This window comes from Malania oleifera, chromosome 3 (assembly GCF_029873635.1).
Source record: "Malania oleifera isolate guangnan ecotype guangnan chromosome 3, ASM2987363v1, whole genome shotgun sequence".
In the NCBI taxonomy this organism is placed as follows: domain Eukaryota; kingdom Viridiplantae; phylum Streptophyta; class Magnoliopsida; order Santalales; family Ximeniaceae; genus Malania; species Malania oleifera.
The window spans coordinates 24416542-24441776 of NC_080419.1; the positions used below are offsets into that span (position 1 = coordinate 24416542).

The 25235-nt window shown below is 36.2% G+C and overlaps 1 protein-coding gene across 2 annotated transcripts in view; it reads left to right on the forward strand.

Annotated features, from left to right (window-relative positions):
- The window catches only part of LOC131151856 (protein pleiotropic regulatory locus 1), a 29516-nt gene extending 6184 nt beyond the window's left edge, over nucleotides 1–23332 (forward strand). The window contains exons 6-18 of one of the 2 annotated variants that reach the window (XM_058103306.1): nucleotides 16645–16729; nucleotides 17322–17414; nucleotides 19064–19127; nucleotides 19239–19324; nucleotides 19403–19504; nucleotides 19646–19729; nucleotides 20324–20384; nucleotides 20487–20553; nucleotides 20644–20721; nucleotides 21259–21323; nucleotides 22575–22652; nucleotides 22789–22961; nucleotides 23114–23332. In XM_058103306.1, the coding sequence (XP_057959289.1) occupies nucleotides 16645–16729; nucleotides 17322–17414; nucleotides 19064–19127; nucleotides 19239–19324; nucleotides 19403–19504; nucleotides 19646–19729; nucleotides 20324–20384; nucleotides 20487–20553; nucleotides 20644–20721; nucleotides 21259–21323; nucleotides 22575–22652; nucleotides 22789–22961 (1036 nt within the window). In that variant the 3' untranslated portion in view covers nucleotides 23114–23332. Of the gene's footprint in view, nucleotides 1–16644; nucleotides 16730–17321; nucleotides 17415–19063; nucleotides 19128–19238; nucleotides 19325–19402; nucleotides 19505–19645; nucleotides 19730–20323; nucleotides 20385–20486; nucleotides 20554–20643; nucleotides 20722–21258; nucleotides 21324–22574; nucleotides 22653–22788; nucleotides 22962–23056 lie in introns of both variants that reach the window. The other variant, XM_058103305.1, reaches the window with a different exon arrangement.
- Nucleotides 23333–25235: the final 1903 nt, after the last annotated feature.

Below are 25235 nucleotides of genomic sequence, written 5' to 3' on the forward strand. Positions count from 1 at the left end.
GCTGTTCTTCCCTAATCCACCTCCATCCCATACTAAATCACAAAACCAACCATATATCTATACTCAGACCCCCCTCCCCCGATGACCCACCCCACAAAACCCCATCGCCGGAGGGCACGCCACATGCCCCCATGTGCCAGCCAAATGCCGGCAAGGCCAACCCTATGCGCCGGCGCGTGAGAGCAGTTCTGGCCACTTTTTTCTTTTTCTTCTGCCATGCTCCAATTCCTTATTTAGACCATATTATCAAGCTGTTAGGCCAGTTTTTTTGGCCCAAAAATTGAATTTTTTTTGAGTATGCACTCGTGGTATTCCGTTAGTTTCTTTTCAAGGTTTGTGAAGACTTTCTTGTGAGTTTTTTTGGAGCCATAGCAGTGTTTGTATGCTCAGTCGTGAGGCTGTGGCAGTGCTATATTGGTCGGTGAGTTATTCACCTTGTCCATGGTTGCGTCGGTGCTTCACATGGTTTGTGATTGTTCCAATGATTGATTGTTCTTCTTCTTTTTGGCGTGGTTGCTGATTTGTGAGTTCCGTGGCAGCGCTATATCCATTGGTGAGTTGTTCACCTTGTCCGTCGTTGTGTCGGTGCTTCACATAGTTTGTGATTGTTTGTCCGGATTAGTTTTGTTTGTTCTTTTTGTATCTGCTGTGATTGGGGTTGCTGATTTGTGAGTGTTGGGATGGAATCTATGAATTCCAAAAATTTATTTCCTACATTGCTGCTGCAAATAATGACTCAAAGGTTGGATAGAAAGAACTATGTTCAATGGTCTAAAGCTGTTCGGATTTATTTAGCAGGTTTAGGGATATATGACCACTTGCTCCAATCTGATTCTTCTGGTGAGAAGAGAAAAATGTGTGAGTTCAAGAAGATGCGTTGATTATTGCCCTTTTATGGAATTCGATGGCGCCACAGATTGCACATATGTGTATGCATCTAGATATGTGCAAGGAGATTTGGGATTATGTCAAACTTCTTTACTCTAGTAACATTATATGTATGTTTGTTTTATCCCAGGAGTACTTTCAGTTACTACAAGGAGATAGGAGCATTGCAGATTATTTTGGAGAGATGAAGTGTATTCATGAGGAGCTTAATGTCGTGCAACTTATAACTGCTGACGTTCATGAGTTGCAGAAGTAGAGGGAGGAGATGACTGTTCTTCGTGTTTTAGCAGGCTGGAGACCTGAGTTTGAGGCAGTTCAGTCCTAGATACTCAAGTAGTGCTGAGCTGCCATCATTTGTTGATGTTTATTCTCGTGTCCTTCGTACTTCCTTTAGCACGCATTCTCCTGCTCTTGCATCTGGCTTTGAGAGGACAGCTTTTGCTACACAGAGTGATTCTAGTTCTCTACTAAACAACCGCAAAAGTTATCGAGGTGGTTGGAGTAGTCATAGTGGTAGAGGCGGACGAGGTAGAGGTACTCCTCGCAAGTGCACTCATTGTGGACGGAATAATCATAGTATTGAGCAATGTTGGGATCTTCGCGGGAGACCTTCAGGTTTTGCCAATGCAGCCATCACTGATTTCACACCTTTGGGGGCAGCCAATGCAGCCACTACCGCCTCCTCACTTTTGGGTCGAGTTGGGGGGGGGGGGGAATGTATTGTCTCAATGTCAGTGGAAGAGTATACCAAGTTCCAGCAGTATCAAGCGTCACAACAAGCTTCTCTTCCCATTGCATCTCTTGCCCAAATAGGTAAGCACGCAATATGCCTGTCATCCAGTACTTCTTGTCCTAGTTCTTGGGTTATAGACTCTGCTGCCACTGATCATATCACAGGTATACCTAGCTTTTTCTCCACTCTTCAATATCCTGCAAATTTATCTTATGTTACTTTTGCTAATGGATCCACTACTGCAATCAAGGGAATTGGGATTGTAAATCCCATTTTCTTCTATTTCTCTCCCTTGGGTTTTATATATTCCCAAGTTTCCTTTAAATCTTATGTCCGTTAGCAAAATTACTAAATCCATGAATTGTTTAGTGACATTATTCCCTGATTCTGTGGTTATTCATAATTTGAAGACAAGGAAGATGATTGGTAGAGGGCGTGAAGCTGGTGGACTCTATCACTTTGAGCCGCTATCTCCTTTTATCGCCTGCACTTTTGTTGCCACACCTTTCCAAATTCATTGTCACTTGGGTCATCCCTCATTGGAAAAGTTAAAATGTCTTGTTCCTAGTTTGAGTTTTGTGTCTAGTCTTGATTGCGTGTCTTGTTAGTTGGGAAAGAATCATTGTGTTTCTTTCGCTTCCCCAGTCAATAAAATGGGTTGCAACCCCTTTTATGTTAGTTCATTCAGATTTATGGGGTCCTAATAGGGTCGTGTTCAAGTTGGGCTTTCAGTACTTTGTAACCTTTATGGATGATTATTCAGTAATGACTTGGTTATATTTATTATTTAATAAAAAATCATTCAGAGTTATTTTATGTATTTTGTGCCTTTTGTTATGAAATAAAGACTCCATTTGGTTTGCTAGTTTGAATACTTTGAAGTGAAAATGCTAAAGAGTTTTTCAGTGCACAATTCACTACTTATATGACTCAGTTTGGTATTGTTCATCAATAATCTTGTGCCCACACTCCTCAACAAAATGGGGTTGCAGAGCAAAAAAATAGACATCTTCTTGAAATCACTCGCACTTAACTTTATCAAATGCATGTACCTAAAATGTTTTGGAGTGATGTTGTACTTACTACTTGTTATCTGATCAATAGAATGCCATCTTTTGTTCTTAGTGATAAAATTTCCTACTCCATTCCCTTTCCTAATTCACTTTTATTTTCTCATCCTCCTCGTATATTTTGGTGTGCGCCCTTAGTTCATTAGCTAACTCTTGGGGTGGGTAAGCTAAATCCTTGTGCTATAAAAAGTGTCTTTCTGGGCTACTCGTATACTCAAAAGGGATATCATTGTTATTGTCCTGTGCTACATTGCTTCTTTGTTTCTGCTGATTTTACCTTCTTTGAGTCTACACCTTACTACACCTAGTCACTAAGTGCTTGTGAGCTCAACGAGTCTCTTCTTTTGCCTAATCTTCCAGATTTTACGTTGCTGTCCTTGCCCAACCAACCATTGGAGTCTGTATGTAGTTTGAGTCCTTCTCATCTCCTTGATCATCCTAATTTGCCGTGTATTCATGACTGCGGCTCCAAGGAAGAGAGTCCCCTCTAGCTTCTACTATCACGCCTTTGGTTTGCTCGTCTGATGCACTTCCCATGATGTTGATCCTCCTATTGCTATTCGGAAAGGTAAACGCACATGTACTTAACACCTCATTTCCAACTATGTTTCTAATGACTCCTTATCACCCTCTTATTATTGTTTTGTCATTACTCTACTACCCTTCCTAAATCTGTTTCGGAAGCCTCAACCCTTTTAGGGTGGAGGGATGCTATGGTTGAAGGGATGAATGCTTTACATGACAATGGTACTTGGGACTTGGTACCTCTTCCTCCTAACAAGTTTGTGGTTGGTTGTCTCTGGGTTTACATTGTAAGTTTGTGGTTGGTTGTCTCTGGGTTTACAATTGTGAAAGTCAACCCTGATGGTTTTGTGGCTCGTCTAAAGGCCCGTCTTGTTGCTAAGGGATACACTTAGGTATATGGTTTGGATTATTCTGATACTTTTTCTCTGGTTGCAAAACTTACATCAATACGTTTGTTCATCTCCTTGGCTACTATTTTTCACTGGCCTTTGCATCAGTTAGATGTAAAAAATGCCTTCTTGCATGGTGACTTGAGGAGGAGGTTTATATGGAGCAACTATCTGGGTTTGTTGCTCAGGGCGAGTCAGGCTCAGTGTGTTGACTCAAGAAGGCTATATGGTTTAAAACAATCTTCTAGAGCATGGTTTGGTCGTTTCAGTGCTGTAGTACTTGAGTTTTGGTCTTTAATGGTGTGCTGTGGATCATTCTGTGTTTTATTGTCATACTTCATTGGGTAGGATCCTTCTTGTTGTTTATGTGGATGATATTGTTATTATAGGTGGTGATGATAAAGGTATTCAAAGTCTCGAACTTTTTCTACAAACGAAGTTTTAGACTAAAGATTTAGGACCGTTGAAATACTTCTTGGGCATAGAAGTATCAAGATCTCATATCAGATTGTTGTGTAACAAAGGAAGTATGTTCATGATTTGTTAGATGAAATTGACTTATTGGAATCTAAACCGGTTGATACACCCATGGATCCTAACAAGAAGTTAATGCTGGATATGGGTGATTTGGTACCTAATCCTAGACAATACTGGAGACTTGTTGGAAAGTTGAATTATTTCACTATTAATCGGCCGGATATATCTTTTGCAACAACTATTGTGAGTCAGTTTTTAGATTCTCTTGAGGACAAGTCATTGGGATGCAATAATTTGGATCTTGAGATATCTTAAAGTTGCATCTAGGAGAGGTATTTTATATCGTGATCAAGGTTACACTTATATCCGTGGATATACAAATGTAGATTGGCCTAGATCACCTTCTAATCGGAGATCAACCACCAGGTATTGTATCTTGGTTGGTGGTAATTTGGTTTCTTGGAAAAGTAAGAAACAAATTGTGATGGCAAGATCAAGTGTTGAATCAGAATATAGAGCTATGACTCACACTACTTGTGAACTTCCCTGGTTGAAGAACATGTTGGAAGAATTGGGTTTTCCGCATTTTCAGCCTATGAAGTTGATGTGTGATTATCAAGCTGCTCTTCATATTGCCTCCAACCCGGTCTTTCATGAGCGGATGAAGCACATTGAAATTGATTCCCACTTTGTTTGGGAGAAACTTGTGCAGAAGCTCATTACTACTGCTTATGTGAAGTTGGACATGCAGCTTGCTGATTTGTTTACCAAAGCGTTGGGGGTTGCTCGTGTTAGATTCATTTGTAACAAGCTAGGAGCTTATGACATTTATGCTCCAGTTTGAGGGGGAGTGTTAGAGGTTATATACGTATTTTAGTATTATTATTATTGGGTGTGTTAGTATGTTACTAAGAGTTAGTAAGGGTATTATTGTTAGTAGAATGTATTTAAATTTTTATTATAAATAGAGGGAGAGACCTATCTTCAAGTTAGGTCATTCATTTTTATTCAATCTTAACAGCTGCAAAACCAAGACCTTTGTGAGGATTGGTGTAATCCCAAGAGAGGGGAGGGGGTGAATTGTGTTTTAAAAACTTTAGCTAATTACTTTGCTGATTCATCAAAAAATATCCCAATCAAAATAAATTGCGTGTATGTAAAGCAATCACAATAGAATATAAACACACATATACTTGCGGAAATATAAAGAGATAAGGGAAAGAGAAAATGACACAAGGATTTTAACGAGGTTCGGCTATCCCCGCCTACATCCTCACCTTGGGCAAACCCCCCCAGGATTTTCACTATAACCACTCCTTCAATAGGGCAGAGCCACCCTTTACACCAGTCCTTATAAGTGGACCAACCTCTCCAAGCGATACCCCACGCTCGACACTCCTTCAATAGGGTGGAGCCCCCCTCTTTGAACGATGTACCCTCACTCAGTATGAATCACACCGTAAACCACTCCTTCTAGGCGGAGCCACCTCTCCAAGTGACGTGCCCTCACTTGGTCACGGTTCACAACTTGAACCGCGAAGGGCTGTTTCAAAAAAAGGTTTTCCGTACAATGAAATGCTTCTTCACAATGATTATGCATGCACAATTTAAACCTATACACAATACAACTGAAAAATATAACAAGTCTTCAAGCTTTGCTCTTCAGTTTCCATGGAATGCGCCAAGATGATGTGAGCGTGTAAGAGCTTCATGGCTTCCATTTTGCATTTGTCATTTGTGCTTACGGAAATATAAACTTGTTCAAATACTCAACGCACAAATGAGATGCTGTCGTTTGTCATTATCAAAATGGGATAGGACTCAAAAAGTCAACAACCTTTATGAAAACAAAATAATCAAGTTTTTCCAAAAATGCGATCTATCTAGGAAATTTGCAAAACTACATGTGAGGGTAACAACACTACATGAATTTTATGAAGGAGCGTATGCAAAGCCACACATGAATATAGCTATGTAAACCCCAAAAAAAGTCCTTTTTAAAAAAAAAAAAAAAATGGAAGTTGTATGCATATTTTGAAAAATGATTGTATCTCACAAAAGGACAATTGTATGGGTTATAAAATAATGTAAAATTTCACACAAAAATGCATTATTTTTTTCTTTCAAAAAATGCACTCCATAATCCATATACGAGATGACGTGAACGACGATTTTTTTTTTAATACATTATATGAAAGATGTATGCATAGGAAGAGAGAGAGAGAACCAAATTGGAAACAACAAACTAACTATGGCTCTTGGCCCAGACAATGACCCGCAACATCCACCGCTGCTCCATCGAGCCTCTCTCTTCACATGTTTCATGAACCCACTTCTTGACGATGTAAAGAGAGAGGGTAAGGTTCACATGGAGAGCCAAACGTCTTCAAGCATGCCAAAACGACAAGAAGCTAGCCTTAATCAGACTTATGCCCGGCGTGCTATGGATTCGTTGAGAGTTTCTATTGTCTTGGTAGGGAACTGTACGATCTTTTCCCCTATTAAAGATAGTGGGGGAGAATTTTATGGAGAAGTTAGGGGATGTGAGGCTAGTTTTTAGGGATTAGGAGGTTAGGAGAGAGTGGGGGAGGATTTCATGGAGAAGTTAGGGGATGGGGGGCTAGTTTTTAGGGATTAGGAAGTTAGGAGAGAGTGGGGGAGTCAGATAAGTGTAGTGGGGTTAGTTAAGGGTTATGGGAGAGTGGCTAAAACTAATGGGAGGTTGGACGGACATGAGACATGTGAGCTCCACGCATGCCCTTTTCATTTTAAAAAGGGCCATATAAAATTGACATCATTTTGTGCATGCGCGTTCGCACACGTGCGCATGGGCTGGCACACATCAGCGCATGCGACCATATGTGCGTGTTGATTGTTGACCAGTTAACCAAAATGGTACTATTTTGACCTATGCGTGTTCGCACGCACTCTTTATTTTTTGATTTTTTTGAATTTTTGATTTTTAAAAATTATTTTAAATAATTTAAAAGTAATAAATTTTTTTTTTTGGAAAAAAAAAAATTAATTCACTAAAGTGGGAAGAAAATACTAATGAAGTCCCAAAAAAAAAAAAATCAAAAAATGTAGAACAACATAGAAAAGGGGAAAAACTCTAGAGTAGGGATTTTCTCCATTTTTGCACCAAAAATTTGAAATTTACCAGGATCACTCCTAACCCTTTCAGACTATTTCGAATCAACCGGGATGGTCATAATTGGTAAAAAAGGAGTGGAAATGCTTGAAATGGGCTGAACAATTTTTTTTGTTTTCTCACTTAATATTCAAAATCTACTCAGGTCGCTTATAACCCTTTCAAACTATTTTGAATCACCTAGGACAGTCAAAATTGGTCAAAAAGGAGCGAAAAAGGCCGAAACGGGCTGGGGGAGATCTAGTTGCTTAGCTTTGATAGTTCGGTCAAGAAATGACTATTGACAAGGGGTTATGACTTGTTTACCAAGGATTGTTATATGAGGGATATTTTTCTTTCGAATGCTCGGTTTACTTGGTTTGCTATTGGTAATAGGTCAATAACAAAGATTGATAAGTTTTTGTTATAGTTAGGGTGGATGCTTATCCTCCCTTAACTCGAGAAGTGATTCCCAGAGTGATATCTGATCACTGCCCACTGATTCTTGCATCTCTTGTGATATGGGTTCCAACTTTGTTTCATTTTGAGAATATGTGGCTGACACATCCTGATTTGCCGAGATTGGCTAGGAAGTGGTCAGATGAGTGCACCATGGAAGGTTGGGAAGGGTTTTGTATTAGAAGAAAGTTGTGGTTTTTGAAAGAGAAACTCAAAAGATGGAATGTTGATTTTTCTTTTTTTGGCTTTTGTTTTTATTTTTTTTGGCTATGTTCAACAAAATGAACTAAAGCTTTAAGGCCCACTAGGTGCGTTCAGTTACATGAATCCTTTTCTGCCAATTTACACAATCATGAGCAATTTCCTTCAACAATTTTAGGGCTATTAAATTCTTACTATTTCATTCCAAGTTATTTAGATCTACACCTTCCCCTTCTACTTTTTACTGTAACTAGCTCACTTCTCCCTTTTGGCGCACTATTTGGCCTACGTTGTAGATGCCTAAACCATTCGAGTTGCCCTTCCCTCATCTCTACAAGAGCTACTCCTAACTTACTACGAATATATTCATTCCTTAGTTTATTTTTAAATGTCACTGTTCATTCACCTTTGTATTCTCATCTTGACAACTTTTACTTTTTGGATGAGTTTTTTCTTCGTTGCCCAACATTTTGATCCATTTAGCGTAGCTGATCTTACAACCATCCTATAGAACTCCCTTTTTAATTTTAGGGGTATTCTATGATCATGTAGTACACTTGAAGCACTTCTCCATTTTACTAATTTTGCTTTAACTCTATGCATTACATGTTTAACAATTTCTCCTTTAACTTGCATGATAGATCCAAGGTATTGAAATTTACTAGTCATTGATTTCTTGACCATTAGGTTTAACCTTTTCTCCAATATTCATCCTACTATGATTGAATTACATTTCATATATTTTGTTTTATTTCTACTTATCGTAAAACCTTTAGATTCTAAAGCTTCACTTCATAATTCTAACTTAAGATTCTACTCCATCCCTAGTTTTATTAATCAAGACAATATCATTTGTAGACAACATATATCATGGAACCTCATTTTGGATACTCTTAATAAGTTCATCCCTCACTAGAGTAAAAGATAAGGGCTGAAAGCAATCTTTGATGTACACCTATTGTGATTGAAAATTCCCTAGCCTTTCCACTTGTATTCCCAATGGTAGTCATTACTCCATAACACATATCCTTAATAACATTAGTATACCTATTACATACGGCCATTTTTTTTTTTTTTCTTTTTTTTGTCTAAAAGTCACCAGAGAACTTTCCTAGGTACACCATCATATGCTTTCCCTAAGTTAATAAAAACCATATCCAGGTCCCTGTCCATTTTCCTAAACTTTTACATTATCTTTTTAAAAGATATATAGGTTTTGTAGTAGATTTGCTAAGCATAAAACCAAATTGATTTTCTTAGACCCTTGTTTCTAACCTTAATTTTGTTTCTACTACCCTTTCGTACAGTTTCATTGTATTACTCATAAGTTTAATTCCACCATAGTTATTACAATTTTGAAAGTATCCTTTATTTTTTTATATAGGAATTAAACCCCATTTGCTTGACATTTTCATAGTTTTTATAATTGTATTAAAAAAATTAGTTGACTATATTTCCAAACTTCAATCAGGATTTCTTTTTTTTTTAAATTATCAACAAAGAGAAATTATATTAAAAGAGGCATCAAGAGGATGCCACCTAAGTACAAAAGAAAATACAAGAGAGAAACATCCCTTATTGAAAAGTATCAAGAAAATAGAAGATTACAAAGGAGTTCCTTCCAACTGCTAGCCCAGAATGCTAGCTAGAGACCATAACAATCCAATGGTTGATGACAACCTGAATAGGGGATATAATTCCTTCAAAGGCTCTTCTGTTCCTTTCTCTCCACATCACCTAGAAAATAGCAAGGGGAATGAGGGAAAGAGATCTTCGTCCTTCCTCATTAAATTTGATCCCTTTCCAAGCCCACAATCCACCCCCATTATAGCTGCAGTTACTCTCTTCTGATTTACCATGGAGTTGGCTAAATTCCACAATTTCTTGGTCCAAGAGCAGTGTAGAAGGACGTGATCAACCGGTTCCTCCTGCTTTAGACATAAAAAACATCTATTGACCAAAGGGAAACCTTTTCTATAAAAATTGTCTATAGTAAAGATTTTTCCAAGAGTAGATCTGGTCCTATAGCTTTTCTATTTTTATCTTTTTTAATGCAAACTTAACTTCATTTACTCTAATTTTGCGAAAAATCTCATATTTTTAGCCTTTCCTCGTTTATCAATTCTAAATTTAAGCATTCTACTTGGTTTTCATTAAATTGCTTACCAAAGTAACTTCGCCACCTTTCTTTTATGTCTTCTTCCAAACCAAGACAATATGGTCCTTATTTTTTTATACATTTTTTATTACCTAAGCCCTTGCTCTTTCTTTCTCTAGCTCTAGTAGGTTTAAATATGTCTCTTTCCCCTTTTTTATATCTAATCTAGCATATAAATTAGTAAATGATCCGTGTTTAGCTTCATTAACGGCTTTTTTTGCATCTTTTCTTGCCTTTTATACTTTTCAAAACTTTCCATGTTTGTATTTTTTTTTTTCTCATGTTTTATATCAAATTTTTTTTCATCTTTTGCAACTTTCTAGACAACTTGATCCTACCACGAACTTTTTTTGCTATTTGAGAATTTTCCTCGTGATTCACCTAAACTCTCTTTTGCTATCTTTTAAATAGAGTTAGCTATCCTACTCCAAAAACTGTTTGTATCTACACTATCCTGTATTGTCTGATCACCATCTTTGATCATTTTATCTTTAGATTTTAGTTTATTTTCTCTCTTTAGGTTACACCACTAGTTCTTTTGCACTGATTTATATTAACCTTTCTCTTCCATTTTTCAATACATATATCTAAGACTAAAAGTCTAAGTTGTGTAGTTAAGCTTTCTCTTGGGATAACTTTACAATCCTTACATGATAAGCGATCAACTATGTTTGTTCTAGAATCTAGAGGAAAAAAGGTATTCTTCAGGAAATAGGTGTGCTTAATAGATTAGCAGAGGATGGGTCTCTTTCAGAAGTAGTTGGTTGAAGTGTTCAATTATCTAATCTGTTTGAACAGGTTCTTTTAAGGGAAGACCCCAAATAAAGGAGCTGGAGGCAGAAGTGTAAACTGAATTGGGTTAAGGAAGTGGATTGTAACACAACCAACTCTTTCATAGGATGTTGAATGGTAGAAGAAGGAATTTTAAAAGAGTTAAGAGGATGATGGGGGGCTGGTTGCTCAGGATCCTGGTTTTATTGCAGATTTGATTACTGATTTCTATAGGAGCCTTTTTCAGAGGAGGGAAGGCCTATGATTGAGGGGCTGGATTGGCCGTATATGGGAGAACAAGGCAGAGTGGTTAGAAAGGCCTTTTGATTTTTGAGGAAATTAGAAATGCAGTGTTTGAGATGGATGGGGTTAAGGCTGTGGGGCCAGTGGGGTTTGTGATGGCATTTTTTTCAGGACTGTTGGTTTCTTGAAGGGTGACCTGTTTCGGTTTTTTGATGATTTTTTTGTTGATGAGGTGGTAGGGAGGAATACTAACTCAACTTTTATCACTCCAGTGCCTATAGGAGATGGTGCAATTAGAGTTAAGGATTTTAGACCAATTAGTCTGTGACTGGCATCTGAAAGATTTTGGCTAAGGTTTTATCCAAGAGACTGACTGTAATCTTGGTGGACTCCATTTCCCATAGGAAGTGTGCTTTTATTGGTGATAGACAGCTTCTAGATGCAACATTGAATGATTTTTCGAAAAAGCTTATGACAAAGTAGCTGGAGCTTCTTGGATAAGGATTCATGTAGCTGACCCTGCCTAATGGGAATTAAGGCTTGGTTTCTTGTTGTGGTGGATGCCTCGAGTAGAATGATTGACAGGGGTGTTGATAGAGCTATGATGCGAGGGGTTAAGGTAGGTAATGTGGATTTGTTACATCACATGTTCAGTTTGCAGAGGATGCTAATCTCTTTCTTTCAGAGGATATTGGCTGTTTCTCCAATGTGCTAACTATTTTGCAGGTGTTTGAAAAAGTGTTAGGTTTAAGAATTAACTTCTCTATTAGCAGTATTGTGGGTGTAGGTATTGATCCACAATGCCTATAAACAATCCCTCCTAACTATTTTGCTTGGTTCACAGGTTGTGCCGTTCTGAGTTGGCCTATCACCTAGTTAGGTACCCCCTTAGGAGGTAACCTTCTGCTGACTCTTTTTGGACTTGGTTTTTTTTTTTTAGAGAGTTGCTAGGAGACTGGATGGGTAGGAGGGATTGTTTTTCACTTTACCGATTACTCTCATCCATTCTTGTTTGTTCTCCATCTAGTTGTATTACTTTTCCCTTTTCAAAATTCCAGTGAGAGCGCAGGGATTAAAGAAGTTGATGATGGATTTTTTTCGATTGGGGTTTTGAAAGGTATAAAGACTATCCTGTAAGTTGGCGATTGAAAGTAGATGTAAAAGGCAAGGAGGCTTGGGTCTAGATAATTTGGTGTCTAAAAACATTTCCTTGGTGGGGAAGTCATTATGGTGTTTTCCTCTTGAACCTAGTTCTCATTGGCATAAGGTAATTCGCAGTAAATTTGGTTGTCTACAAAATTGGTGGGATGCTAAAGTGGGAGTTTTTTTATCACTTACTCAAGCCCTTGCAAATGTGTCTCAGATTTATCATTCTTTCCTAATGTCTGGTGCAAAGTTGGTAATGGGGAGAGACTTCATTTTTCGGGGGATCCTTTGGAGGAAGCACCTTTGGCTCTTGCATATCCTTGTCTTTTGCAGCCATGTATTCTTCATGAAACCCTTATTGTGCCTTCCTCCTTTTGTGAGAGGAAGGGCGCTCTTGGGATTTCCATTTTGTGAGGAACTTTAAGGAGAGGGAAATTAACGAGTTGGCTTTTTGCTTAATGTACTTGATTCTTTTCATGACCTTTTGGGGAGTGATAAAAGAATTTGGAGCTTAGATTCTTTTGCGGAATTTTCCTGAAATTTTTTCTTTTCTTATTTGACTTGTGATCCTACTATTGCTCATTTTGGCCTTTATTTTGTGATTTGGGAAGCTAAAATTCCTTACAAAATAAGGCTTTTACATGGACTGCGATCCTTAAGAAATTCAATGCCAATGACTTGCTTTAGAAGAGTAGACCTAATATGGCCCTGAAGTTTGTGTTCTCTGCTCTAAGAGTAGGAAGACCTGTTCTCACATCTTTTTATGCTGTCCCTTCACTCAAGTTCTTAGGGATAAGTTATATAGCATTTCTGGGGAGAACTGGGATTCCATTTCACTTTGAAGCCTTTCTTTACTGTTATGATTAGGGATTAGGTAGGGGGCTGGAGAGAAATGCCGGAAGTTTTAAAGGTGTGTTATGTCTATTAACTTGCTTTGGAGCATAGTGATGTTTCTTGCGTCTCTTTGGGTTTTGGCAAATGGTTTTTTCAATGTGTCTTTGGAAGATTTGCAGTGGGATTGGTTGGCTCATGGCTTTGTTTCTTTTTGTATTGTATCTATTATCCTTGTTTCTATAGCTGTTTTCCTTTTGTAAAAAGTGGATTTCTTGTTCCCCTTGTTTCTATTTCCTTTTTGGTTGTACCTTTCTCTGTCTAACACAATTCTTTGTTTAAAAAAATAATTGATGTTTTAGGGTCCAATTCATAATTTATATTTTTAATATGTTAACACTAATATTCTTTAATTTTGATTACTTATGATTGGATGGAAACTCATACATTAGACCTGGTAGCATGTTTTTGAGATGAAACTTGCTGCTGTCTTATCTTCTGATGTGATTTATGGCCCTTCGAAAGTTGTTACGCATTTTTCTAAATTTCAATATCTAAGAATCTGTAATTATAGTCACTAGTGTAAGAAAATAGTGCATGCAAATACAACAGAGATAACCCTTGATATGACTACATTTACCTACTAAAACAAGAAAGATAACACTTCTTTTCCTCATTTGTATAGCCTTTCCTTGTCACATCATGAACCCATTTCTTCCTTCATTCAAATGGGGATTTTCATTTCTGTAGGTCTCTTAATGATAGGAAGGTGTTGGAGCTACATCTATTATGTTTGCTGGGGGATAGTCGTTCTTTCTCTTGGATGGACTATCAGTCATGGATTCAAGTTCTTTTTGGAGCATTTGACTCATATAAACATATCCTTCACGCTTCACTGTTTACTATTTGGAAGGCCCTGCTGAGATTGAGGCTTTTATTTTGCTACTTATTTTTAATAGAGTTGACACATAACAATTTGTTCCAGGGTAGGAGGCCGTTTAAGGCTTTATTTACGTATGTATGTTCTTTATGTTTTGATAGCTTTGAATCTGTCTCACTTGTTCCTTCATTGTTCTTTTTCATGAAAGGTGTGGAACAATTTATTTGGTATATTTGGAGAGAAATGGGTGTGTTCAGAATCTGGATGAATTCCTATCATCTTCTGGTTTTGGGAGGAGGTTTTGGGAGGAGTAGAGATGATTTGGTGTTGTAGAAGTGCAGGCCTTTTACTGTCTTGTCAGGGATTTGGTTGGGGATGAACAACACATATATTTACTCTTCATCCATGCTCTGGCATAGGATTTAGTATTTGGTTTTGTTGTGGGCTGTTGTAGCTGGTTGTTTCACAGGAATGCCTTTGTAGATGTACAATGTGATTGTTGGGCAGTGTTTTAATATTTTCTTCTCTTTTTTTTTTGCCTTTATATTTTCTAAGGAGGATATCTTATGTTCCTTTTTGTGCCTTCTCCTCTTCAATAAAATCTCTTTTTTTCTTTTAAAAAAATGAGAAAAACATAAAATAGGAGAATACCAACCTTAGGTTTTGATAACTATCTCTTTTTAGTACCCACTTTCCAAGCATATTGACATGAAACAAATGCACCTAAGAAGCTCCCATGTGCACTCGCTCACTCTCTGTGAGAGGGCAGGTCCTTTGGTCCCCCATAGGGCCATAACCAATCCAAATTAGGGTTTCATTCTCTTTATTTTCAATTTTGCACGCCCCTCCCCCCTGGGGCGGGTCTCCTCAGTGCACATGAAATTGACCTCTTTTTCTTTTTTTTTTTCTTCTTACTTGCAGTTTGCCACTTTTCTCCATGACCCTTTAGGTTCATTCTCATTTGGTAATAGGGATAATGGCATTAATCTCCATTAATATCTGAGTTAGAATTCCTAATTAATTTAAATTAGAGCACCTAATTATCCTAATGAATTTGGACTTCTATATTCTGCGAGTGACACCAAAATTAAATTGAATGTGTGGGCACGTTTTCCTCTAAAGTCCACGAACAAACTATTATGGTATGCAAATACTGTCAAAACCGTAGCTTATTCATCTAGGTCTAATTGCATGAAAATGATTCCATAAATGAGATTAAATATTAGCAACAAACTATTATGTTATGGAAATACTCTCAAAGTCCCCTAGCTTATTCATATATGTCCCACTGCATGAATTTGAATCCATAGATGGGATTAAAAACTTCTTTCTAATCCTCATTTTAACTTGGCTAAAGATTTTCTTCAGTGGCATTATGAACATGATAGGGGACATATTCCATGTGCAATAGATTGGCACTAAAGCTATTCCATATGTGTTTAATTTGCTTAATGAAAATATAAACATGTGGTCAAAATTTAGAAGTTCTAATAGAAGAAAATAATGCTCAAGTCTAGCGAACATGGATAGTTTAATAGTTCACACAACTGTAACTGAAATTATCTAATTGACAACTAATAAAGCTCCATTTAGAAATTTTTAACCTGCTCAAGCTTTGTCCCTCTGTTTGTTTTAGTGTCTCTACACAAGCAAGGACGACATAACATAGGCTAGTTTTTTCAGATAGTCAATGGCCTGTTGACGATGCTCCTACTACAAGCATTTAAAGCACACAACTAGCAATTGAAACATTCTAAAGATGTTTTCCATGCTGATGAGTTGTCTTCCTTCTCGTTGTTATTGGAGACTTGCTGTGTTTCCTTTGGGGCACACAGTTGTTCTTCATTTTTAGACTCTTTGGGGATTTATTCTCGCAAATTTTGTGATTACTTGATTAATGCTAATATTTACTTTCCATCCTATTAAATTATTTGGAAAGCCAAAGTTCCTCAAAGATCAAGGCTTGTATGTGATTGGTTTTCTTAATAGAGTTAGCACCGACAATCTGTTGCAGAATAGGAGACTTCCAAGTCCAACGGCACTTTCTCCTTGATATCTGTTCTCTGTCTTGATAGTTCTGAAGTCTGAATTGAGTCTCATTTGTTTCTGCACTGCTCATTTTCTTGGAATATGGAATAATGTTTTTGGACTTTTGGGAGAAAATTGGGTTTATCTGGAATCGGTGCAGGATTTGCTAGCAACTTCTTTTTCTGGTTTTGGTAAAAGGAAGGATGCACATGCTTTGTGGATGAATGCAGTTTTCCAGTTCTGTGAGGTTTGTGGATTGAATGAAGATGCTCGTACATTTATGGGGAAAAAGCACCTTATCTTTGTTATGGAAGAAGATTCATTATTTTGCCTTGCTTTGGTGTGCTTCTGCTGGTTGTTTTTAAAGGAGTGAGGTTTTTGATATCCAATGGGATTGGTTGGCTTTCTTAGTCTGATTGTTGCGTTTTGAATTAATGTTTTATTTTATTTATTTTTCTTTCATTTGTTGAGGAGTATTTCTTGTTCTCCATCTTGTACATTCTTCTTATTCTAATGAATACATCTTCTTTCGCTATCCAAAAAAAAAAGAAAAAAAGAAAAAAAGAAAAAAGATGTTTTCTATGAAATGCCATCTTCTCGTCTTTCTTTTATGGCTGGATACCATGTATTCCTGGAAAATACAGAAAATTCTAAGTTCAAATAAGCCAAACTACAACACTTTCTAACCAAGACAATTATTGTCACTGTTTCCCAGGAATTTTTCAACTTCTGCAATTATGGAAAGAATCCCGAGCAAATGGCCACGCCCTGTGTGGCGTCCTCCGTGGAAAAACTACAGGGTAAGTTGTCCTTGTTTTTCTAAAGTATGAGGTGCTATTGTTGTGCCGGGGAGTTGTTTATTTCATCACCTACTTAAAATGGAGTTTTCTATTTTTTCTCCATATTATACTGCAGGATGATAATGAAATCATTTCAAAAGAACTTATGTTTTATGTTATTTTTAATGTATAAATTTGCATACATTTCTATTGTCGTCCTAGTCTTCTGTCTGATGACTCTGAACAGACTGGGCAGGCCTACATCTCTTTGCAATATGCTTACCAATTTTAGCCATTTCTTCCTGTCTTCTAAAGGAAAATCTCCCTGCTTCTCAGACATCATATTTCCTCTCATTGTATTTGGTGTAGCTATACACTAGCTATGTTGTATGGTTTTCTCCTTTTGGACAAGTTTGTGTTCACCTCTGTCCTCTTTCCCATGCATTATGGGTTACAAAATCTCCACAAGACAGCTTTTCTCCTGTCCATTATTTGCCCAGATATTGGTTTTCTTGTTGCATTTTGGTAAGTTTATTCTCCATATATGATATATCTGTCTATATGTTTAATCTTGCTTTTGCCATAAAATTTTGACAATCCTTATCTTATGTAGGTCATCAGTGGCCATTTGGGATGGGTGAGATCTATTGCTTTTGATCCTAGTAATACATGGTTTTGCACTGGTTCTGCAGATCGCACAATTAAGGTATTAAACTTTGACCTTCATTTTTTGTATTTGGCTGTTAAGGATTTTCCTATTGGAAAATAAACTTGATTTTAGTAGTCATTGTTAAGTGCAATTTATTTTTATTTTCAGTTTGGGTCAATGCATGTTGGATGGTGTTATTTGATGCTCAATAGTACTCATGTGCTTGAGTTTTATATTTTTCAGATTATTGTGCATGTGGAGAATTTGAAAGGTTTTGGTGATGAATGTTGAGTGTTTGAGTTATGAGAGGAATTAGAGTTCTGAGTTTTAATGCTGGCTTCCTTCTGTTCTGTGAGTGAGTGGGAGTTTGCTTCACCTTAAGCCGACAAAGTAGTTTGGAGCAGCCACTGTGGCCTACTTTTTCATAAGCCCACCATTTCCTTGCAGTGATTCTAGAGTTGTTTTGAATATTTTGTCTAATATAAAATTAAGTTCTTTCATTGCACTTTACGATTTGTATAAATATCAGTTGCTAAAAATATTACCAATTTTCGTTCTACTAGTTGGATAAAATTTGTGTAGTATTTGGTGTAACTTTGAACTAAAATGCTAAATATGCCATTTGTATAGTGATTTTGCAACTATATCTTGATATGCTACTTTCTAGTTTAAATAGCATGCCAAATAAAATATGCAACGCCAATTGTATTTGGATGTTGTTGGTTTCGTTCACTAAACTGGTGCTTATTGCTGCATAAAAAGTTGATTCACAAATTCGTATCAACTGATTTTTTGCCTTATTGAACTTACCATTTTTTTATAATAAATAAATAAATAAATACATGCTGAAGGGTCATCCATTTCCAGGCCTTGTGCCTGACGTAACCTTAGATGAGGCAGCTTGCATCAAGTGTGCACCTTTGGGGCAAGCACAAGTGCACTGCACATGATGCATGTTGTCCTATATTGTAGTGGGTCCAAGCTTGTAGAATCTGTAGCTTATTTACCTGTAAACAAGCAAGTACACTTATTTGAATTCAATAAAAATATATAAATAAAATTTCCAAAAGAAAGAAGCAGGCTGACTCTCCCTTTTAAAGAACAGCATTTGGAAAATTTCAAGACAGTTCGGTTCTTCCAATTTCCTTACAAGATTCCCCTAAAATAAAATCTTTAGAAAATCAACACAGATTTTTCAAGATAAAAATAGAGGGAAAAGTTGTTTCAAGAAATGTTTCCTGAGCCTTTGATCAAAATTTGTTTACATATACACGGTTCTGGACTTGGATGAATTCTGGACCTGGCCAACTGTATACAAACTAATCCCAAACTTCTAATTATTTTACCTTCCCTTGACATTGGTATTAGCAGGAACCTTGTGCCTTGCTTGACCAACAGAAATGCTGTACCTGTTGAATTTAAAGTTTGAAAACAACTGTTGAATTTAAAATTTGAAAACAACAATGATTGCCACAATGCCTTAATTTGGATTACAGATTGGGACTAGGAGACAATTCTCCTGAAATTCACAAATTAAAAACTGTGAAAGCCAAAATTAATGCCTTGTTATGCATATGCATATTAATGCTTTCTGTGGTCTGTGCATGGCGTGTGCCTTTTTTGTTTTTCAAATTTAAAAGCTTGGATTCCCCTTTTCTTAAAATTAGCTTCTGATGAGTTTTTCTTGAATTTTGGCTGATGACTAGATATGGGATGTAGCAAGTGGAAGACTAAAGCTCACACTAACTGGACACATTGAACAAATAAGAGGTTAATTCCTCACTAAAATTTGTTTTTGGCTTGATTATGCTGCAAACTTTGTGAATTTGGCTTTATAATGGTATAATTTTGTTTTGTTTTTTTTGTTTTTTTAATTTGCAGGTCTAGCTGTTAGCAACAAGCATACCTATATGTTCTCTGCTGGTGATGACAAGCAAGTCAAATGCTGGGATCTTGAACAGAATAAGGTTGGAATCTTTCATTTCAGAGGTTTAAAAGGTTATGAAGTTAGTGGATATGGTTGCTTAATATAATTCTTTGTTTAGGTCATTAGGTCTTATCATGGCCACCTAAGTGGAGTTTACTGCTTGGCTCTTCATCCCACCATTGACATTTTGCTCACAGGGGGACGTGACTCTGTCTGCCGGGTATTTGTTTTATTGGCTTTCACCTGCAATGTTACATCTGATATTGAATTTGATGGCACTTAAATCTTAACAAGTAATATTTTTGTTTGGCTTAATTTTTGGGTTAGAAAGATGATTACCTAACAAATCAACATTCCTTAGGTCTGGGATATTCGTAGCAAGATGCAAATTCATGCATTGTCGGGGCATGATAACACAGTTTGCTCAGTTTTCACTCGACCTACGGTATGCAAATCTCTACGTAAATGGGGAAGTTTAATCACAATATGCATGAAGTTACGTTTTGTTTCCTTTCCTCTAGATTCCTTTTGCTACAAATAAAGTACGTAAAATACTTTATTACAATTTATATTAGTGTTTGTTGATGCCTTCTCAAACTTGGGGATCCTGGTGACTTCTGTTTTTCCTAATTATCTCTCTCTCTCTCTCTGCAAAACAAGAAGGGAGAAATGTGAGAGGGTTAATCTCTAAGATATATACATGTGCACATGCGCACATGTTTTAGTGGGGGATGCTGGCAAGAGGGTGTCTGACATTGATGTTGTTGAATATGATAAAATATTCTGTTTTTCCTAATTATCTCTCTCTGCAAAAACAAGGGAGAAATGTGAGAGGGTTAATCTCTAAGATGTATACATGTGCACATGCACACATGTTTTAGTTGGGGATGCTGGCAAGAGGGGGTCTGACATTGATGTTGTTGAATATGATAAAATATTTATATATATGGGCACAATAGATTTGCAGTTTGCGCAATCTTATGTCTATGCAATAAATATTCCTATTATTATAAAACTCACCTATGGTACCTGTTTCTAGGATCCACAAGTCGTAACTGGCTCCCATGACACGACTATTAAGTTCTGGGATCTTAGATATGGTAATTAATATTTTTTGGACTAAAATGTCCTATTTAATGTATTATTATTTTTTTAATATTTTCATCGCCACATATAACATATTCTCTGCTCTCCTATTGCAGGAAAAACGATGGTAACTCTCACGCATCATAAAAAATCTGTGAGAGCAATGGCACTGCATCCCAATGAGTATGTTCTTTTGTGGAGAAATAGAACTGTCTTATTGTAACTATATCTTATTGTAACATGCTCCCCTAATTTCTTCTTGCGTTATTCCAGGCATGCTTTTGCATCTGCATCAGCTGACAACATAAAGAAATTCAGCCTTCCAAAAGGAGAATTTTTGCACAACATGCTGTGAGTTTTTTAACAAACTGTTTATACTTAATGCTAAACATTTTCTAGATGAGTAATTTGCTCTTGTACACTAAGAACATTTAACCCATTGACATTGTTTCCTTATTTATATTTGTTTATGATTGAATGGTGGTAAATGACTAGGTTGCCGATTGTCTATAGAAAGTAATGTGAAATTAAATATGTGTTGTACTGTTTATATCATTTCTGCCCTTTTCAAACTATGTGGATGCAGTGGAATTGACAGGGTATTTCTACAGAAATGAAGTGGTCAATTGTACTTTTGTTTCTTTTAACATTAGAATGTGTCCACCTTTTTTTAAGCATATGAATAGTCTTTTTCAAGATAAAGGTATTTCAGCTTTAATGTATTTTGGAGATTATGTTGCTGCCTTTTTATTTCTGGTTTGAAAGAAAGGTGCATATCTGACCTGTGGAAATTTGCTTAAATTTTTTGTAGAAAATTTCTTTTGTTTCAGTTAAATTCTCAATCAACCCCCTTGTTCAATTTTCTCACAAACTTGTTCTTTTAAGCAGTTCTCAGCAGAAAACTATCATTAATGCAATGGCTGTCAATGAAGATGGTGTGATGGCTACTGCAGGTACTGTTGCATTTTGGTTTGAATTTCTATATTCATTATGATAAAAATAGAGTTTATTAAAAAGGATAAAGCATCCTCCAACAGTGAAATGCAAAGAAGGCAAAATAAAAATAAATAAATAAAGGGAAATCAATGTAAAATGGGCCTCTATCATGCTGGAGAATTTTTAACAGCAGTCTCTTAAAATCTTTTGAAACTGAACTGCAAAAATGCTATTATTAGCATCTTATCAAATGCAAAGGAAGATATTGATCTTTAAGAATTTTCAGAAAACAAATGAACTGCAGTTTTGCAAACATAATGTACCACTCTTGATCATCTTCTTTTTACCCATTCCAAGTCTCCCAAGTGTGAAGACAAAACCACCAATCACCAAGAACTCCAAAATTTTATTCCAATTAGACCACGAAGCACAACAGTGCATGAACAAATAGTACCGAGTCTACTGCTAGAAAACCTCATTATGTAAACATCTGGCAATAACCCCTTACTAGGCAGCCTCCTATGTATCATTAATATTGGTCCTATTAAGGAATGTTGGCCAAAGTAAAGCCTTGACCTTAGGGGCCACTTTAACATTTCATCTAAGATTAGCTGAAGGTAGGAAAAAGGAGTTGCACTAGAACTTCTTAGAACCCTCTAATGATCAGACTCCTCTGGAGCAATGCATAAACTATCAAGGACATCAATTAACATGATGAACTCATGATCTCTCCTTTGCCATAATATTTTTAGATTGATGTCTTGCCTGCTGGGGAAAATTGGGACGGCCAGATTAAAAAGAATTAGTGACAAATGACATGGCTTTAAATTTCCACATTACTTTGTGACATTCCGTGGGATAATGGAAAGCCACCATTATAGAAACTTGTGACTCGTAAGGCAATGCTGTGAAATTTCTGCAGAACTATTGGGTTTCCAACAATGATGCCTTGGAGTTTAGCAGATCCCACTGAAATATCAGTGGAATTTTTGCGGAAAGGGGCTGATTAGTGGAGGATGGGGAGGAGAGAAATAAAGAAAAGAAAGAGAAGTAACCTGGATTTACTTGGTGATTTCAGCTGCAGTCCATGATTGTGGTGGCTGCATATTTTGATCCGCTGAACTGACATGACATCTTGCCACCTGGTTAATGGCATCATAACGTTCACATGGTGCATGGAACAAATATGCGAATCAATCTCTCTCTCTCTCTCTCTCTCTCTCTCTCTCGTCTTTTCTTTTCTAAATTTTCTTTTAATTTTATCGAAGGTGACAATGGGAGTTTATGGTTCTGGGATTGGAAGAGTGGTCACAATTTCCAGCAAGCCCAAACAATTGTACAGCCTGGTATGTGTCTCTTGCCGCCTCTAGGCTCTCTTGGTTTTAGCCATTCATGTTATTGGAATTATATCATGTCTTAGGAGATTTTTTTTTTCCTAAAGCGAGGAGAGAAGTGAATACTGATGGAATCTTAATTTTCCAGGTTCGCTGGATAGCGAAGCTGGCATTTACGCTCTCTCATACGACATAACTGGTTCAAGGCTTGTTACTTGTGAAGCTGACAAGACAATTAAAATGTGGAGAGAAGATGAGAATGCCACCCCAGAAACTCATCCCCTCAGTTTCAAGCCGCCAAAAGACATGCGACGATTTTAGGTACCTTGTGGATCTGGTTGGTAACATATCATACCGTTTCTGCTTGTTCCTTTGTTGTGGAAAATCTGATGTGCAATTGTAAGTCATTTCTGCAGCGTGGCTATATATTTATTGGGGAATTAATTCTGGATGTTTGATGTCACCGACATCAGGAGCATGGGAGATTACCACCGAGAACATTCGGAAAAAAAAAAAAAACTGATTCCCAATTTTTGTCACATCTCATTTATATGTTGTAGATTCTCTTACACCAAATGATGTTTTCATCTGGCCTGGGGAAGATGTCAGCTGGGAAATATATTTGTTGAATTCAGATTGATGCCTATTCTATATTCGTTGAGCTTGAGTTATACAATGGAAGGTTTGGCATCTCTATCACTCCATATCCCTCCCCACTCTTCTTACGTCTTGTCAGGTTAGTGGAATAGAATGATGTAGAAGTAAAATATAATGAAAATTTAAATAGAAATAATGAAAAATTAAATTATAAATTTAATTTCATTCCATTCTTAAGTACTAAATATGCAATAATTGCACGTTTGGTAGGTAAAAATGTGAAAAAGGAAGTGTACTCCCAAGAGGGGGTGAATTGGAATTTAAAAATTTCTTTTCAAATTTTAAGTTTCTTTAGTTAAGTATTAATACCTTGTTAAGATTTGATTACAATCACTCTCAAACCAATCAACACAATTCTTTTTAACCACTTTATTTAAAGTAACCAACGAAAGATTATATTGTTAATCTCAACTTTCAGAATTTCAATAGATGAATATTCAGATTAGATTTTCTTTTCAGTATACTTCAAAGTCAATATTGATATTTGAAAGTTATCTCGAGTATATTGTAATTTTGTTTCAATGGAATAATTTATTTCACAAGATTCATAACAGTTTTAAAGGCTTTAGTTGAAAATTCAATCCAATCAATCTTTTATGTTAAAGATCGGCTTGAGTAAAAACTTAGATTTTCTTTAATTAAAGAATGAAGATGATGTCGAACTGAATTTCAAAATACCAAATAAATAAATCTCAGCTTTAAACTTGCATTTTAATATATCAATTTCAAGTTCAAATTATGATGTGAATATACAATCAATATTAGATTTTAGTTTTGCTCTTGAATATGTCAAAAAATATAGTATGCTGATAAAGAATCAATCTTAGTAATTTAGCGCCTTTAAAAATTCAAACTTTGATATCAAATAAGTATCTTGATTTTAAGTATGAAACAAAATAATAAATTAATGAGCTTTGATACTTATTAATTAACACACTTTCTTTAATTAAGGTTTTTGCAAAAGATTAATTAGTATACTCCCTTTGAGATTTCTGCAAAAGATTAATCAACGTACTCTCGTTACAATTCTCAATGACAAGTTAATTTTTATAAATTAAATATTCATCCACGCAATTTACATATGAGCAAAAAATTAAAGAGATTTAGGGAAAGAGACAGCGACACTAATATTTTACGAGGTTCGGCTATCACCACCTACGTTCTCGCCTTAGGCAATATACTTAAGGATTCCACTATACCACTCCTTTACAGGTAGGGGCAACTTTACACACTTTTTTGTGGGTAGGAGCAACCTTTTACAATCTCTCCTTCAACTAGGGTAGAATCCCATCTCCAAGCGATATCTCATACTCGGTATAACGATTCAACAATTCTGAACCGTTAAGAAAAAATAAGAACAAATTTGGTGTACAAAGACGCTCTCTACAAGAGCTGATTAGTACAAGTTATAGCACAATATATTTCAACAATTAATCAATATAAATAGATGAAACTCAATAATATATTAGGGTTTTCCAAAAATCATTCTGTCTACATGTCAGTCGCCTAGGTCAACATTGTCAAGTGCTTGACAACTTCAACCACCTTTCAGTATTTTGGTCATAACTTTTTTTATACAACTCCAAATTAAACATTCTTGGTATCACCAGAAAGCTAAGAGAAAATCTTACAACTTTTATGTTGAACACTTTTTAAAATAAAAAGTTTTTGATAGAGAAAAATGCTAATCAATGTAGATGTAGAAAAAAGAATAGAATTTGGAAAATAATGTTTTAGTGCTTTTCATTTCAAAAATGATTTAAACTTTTTTGAAATAACTTTTAACCTTATAAAAATATTTTTCAAGCATTTTAAAAGGCATCTAGGTCCAAGAAGTTAACCTAAGAGTTTTATGTATCCATATTGAAATCGTTTGAAGTATTACATGAGACTTCTTAAGACTTATACATTCTAAGCACTTAAGTCTTCATGCTTTTC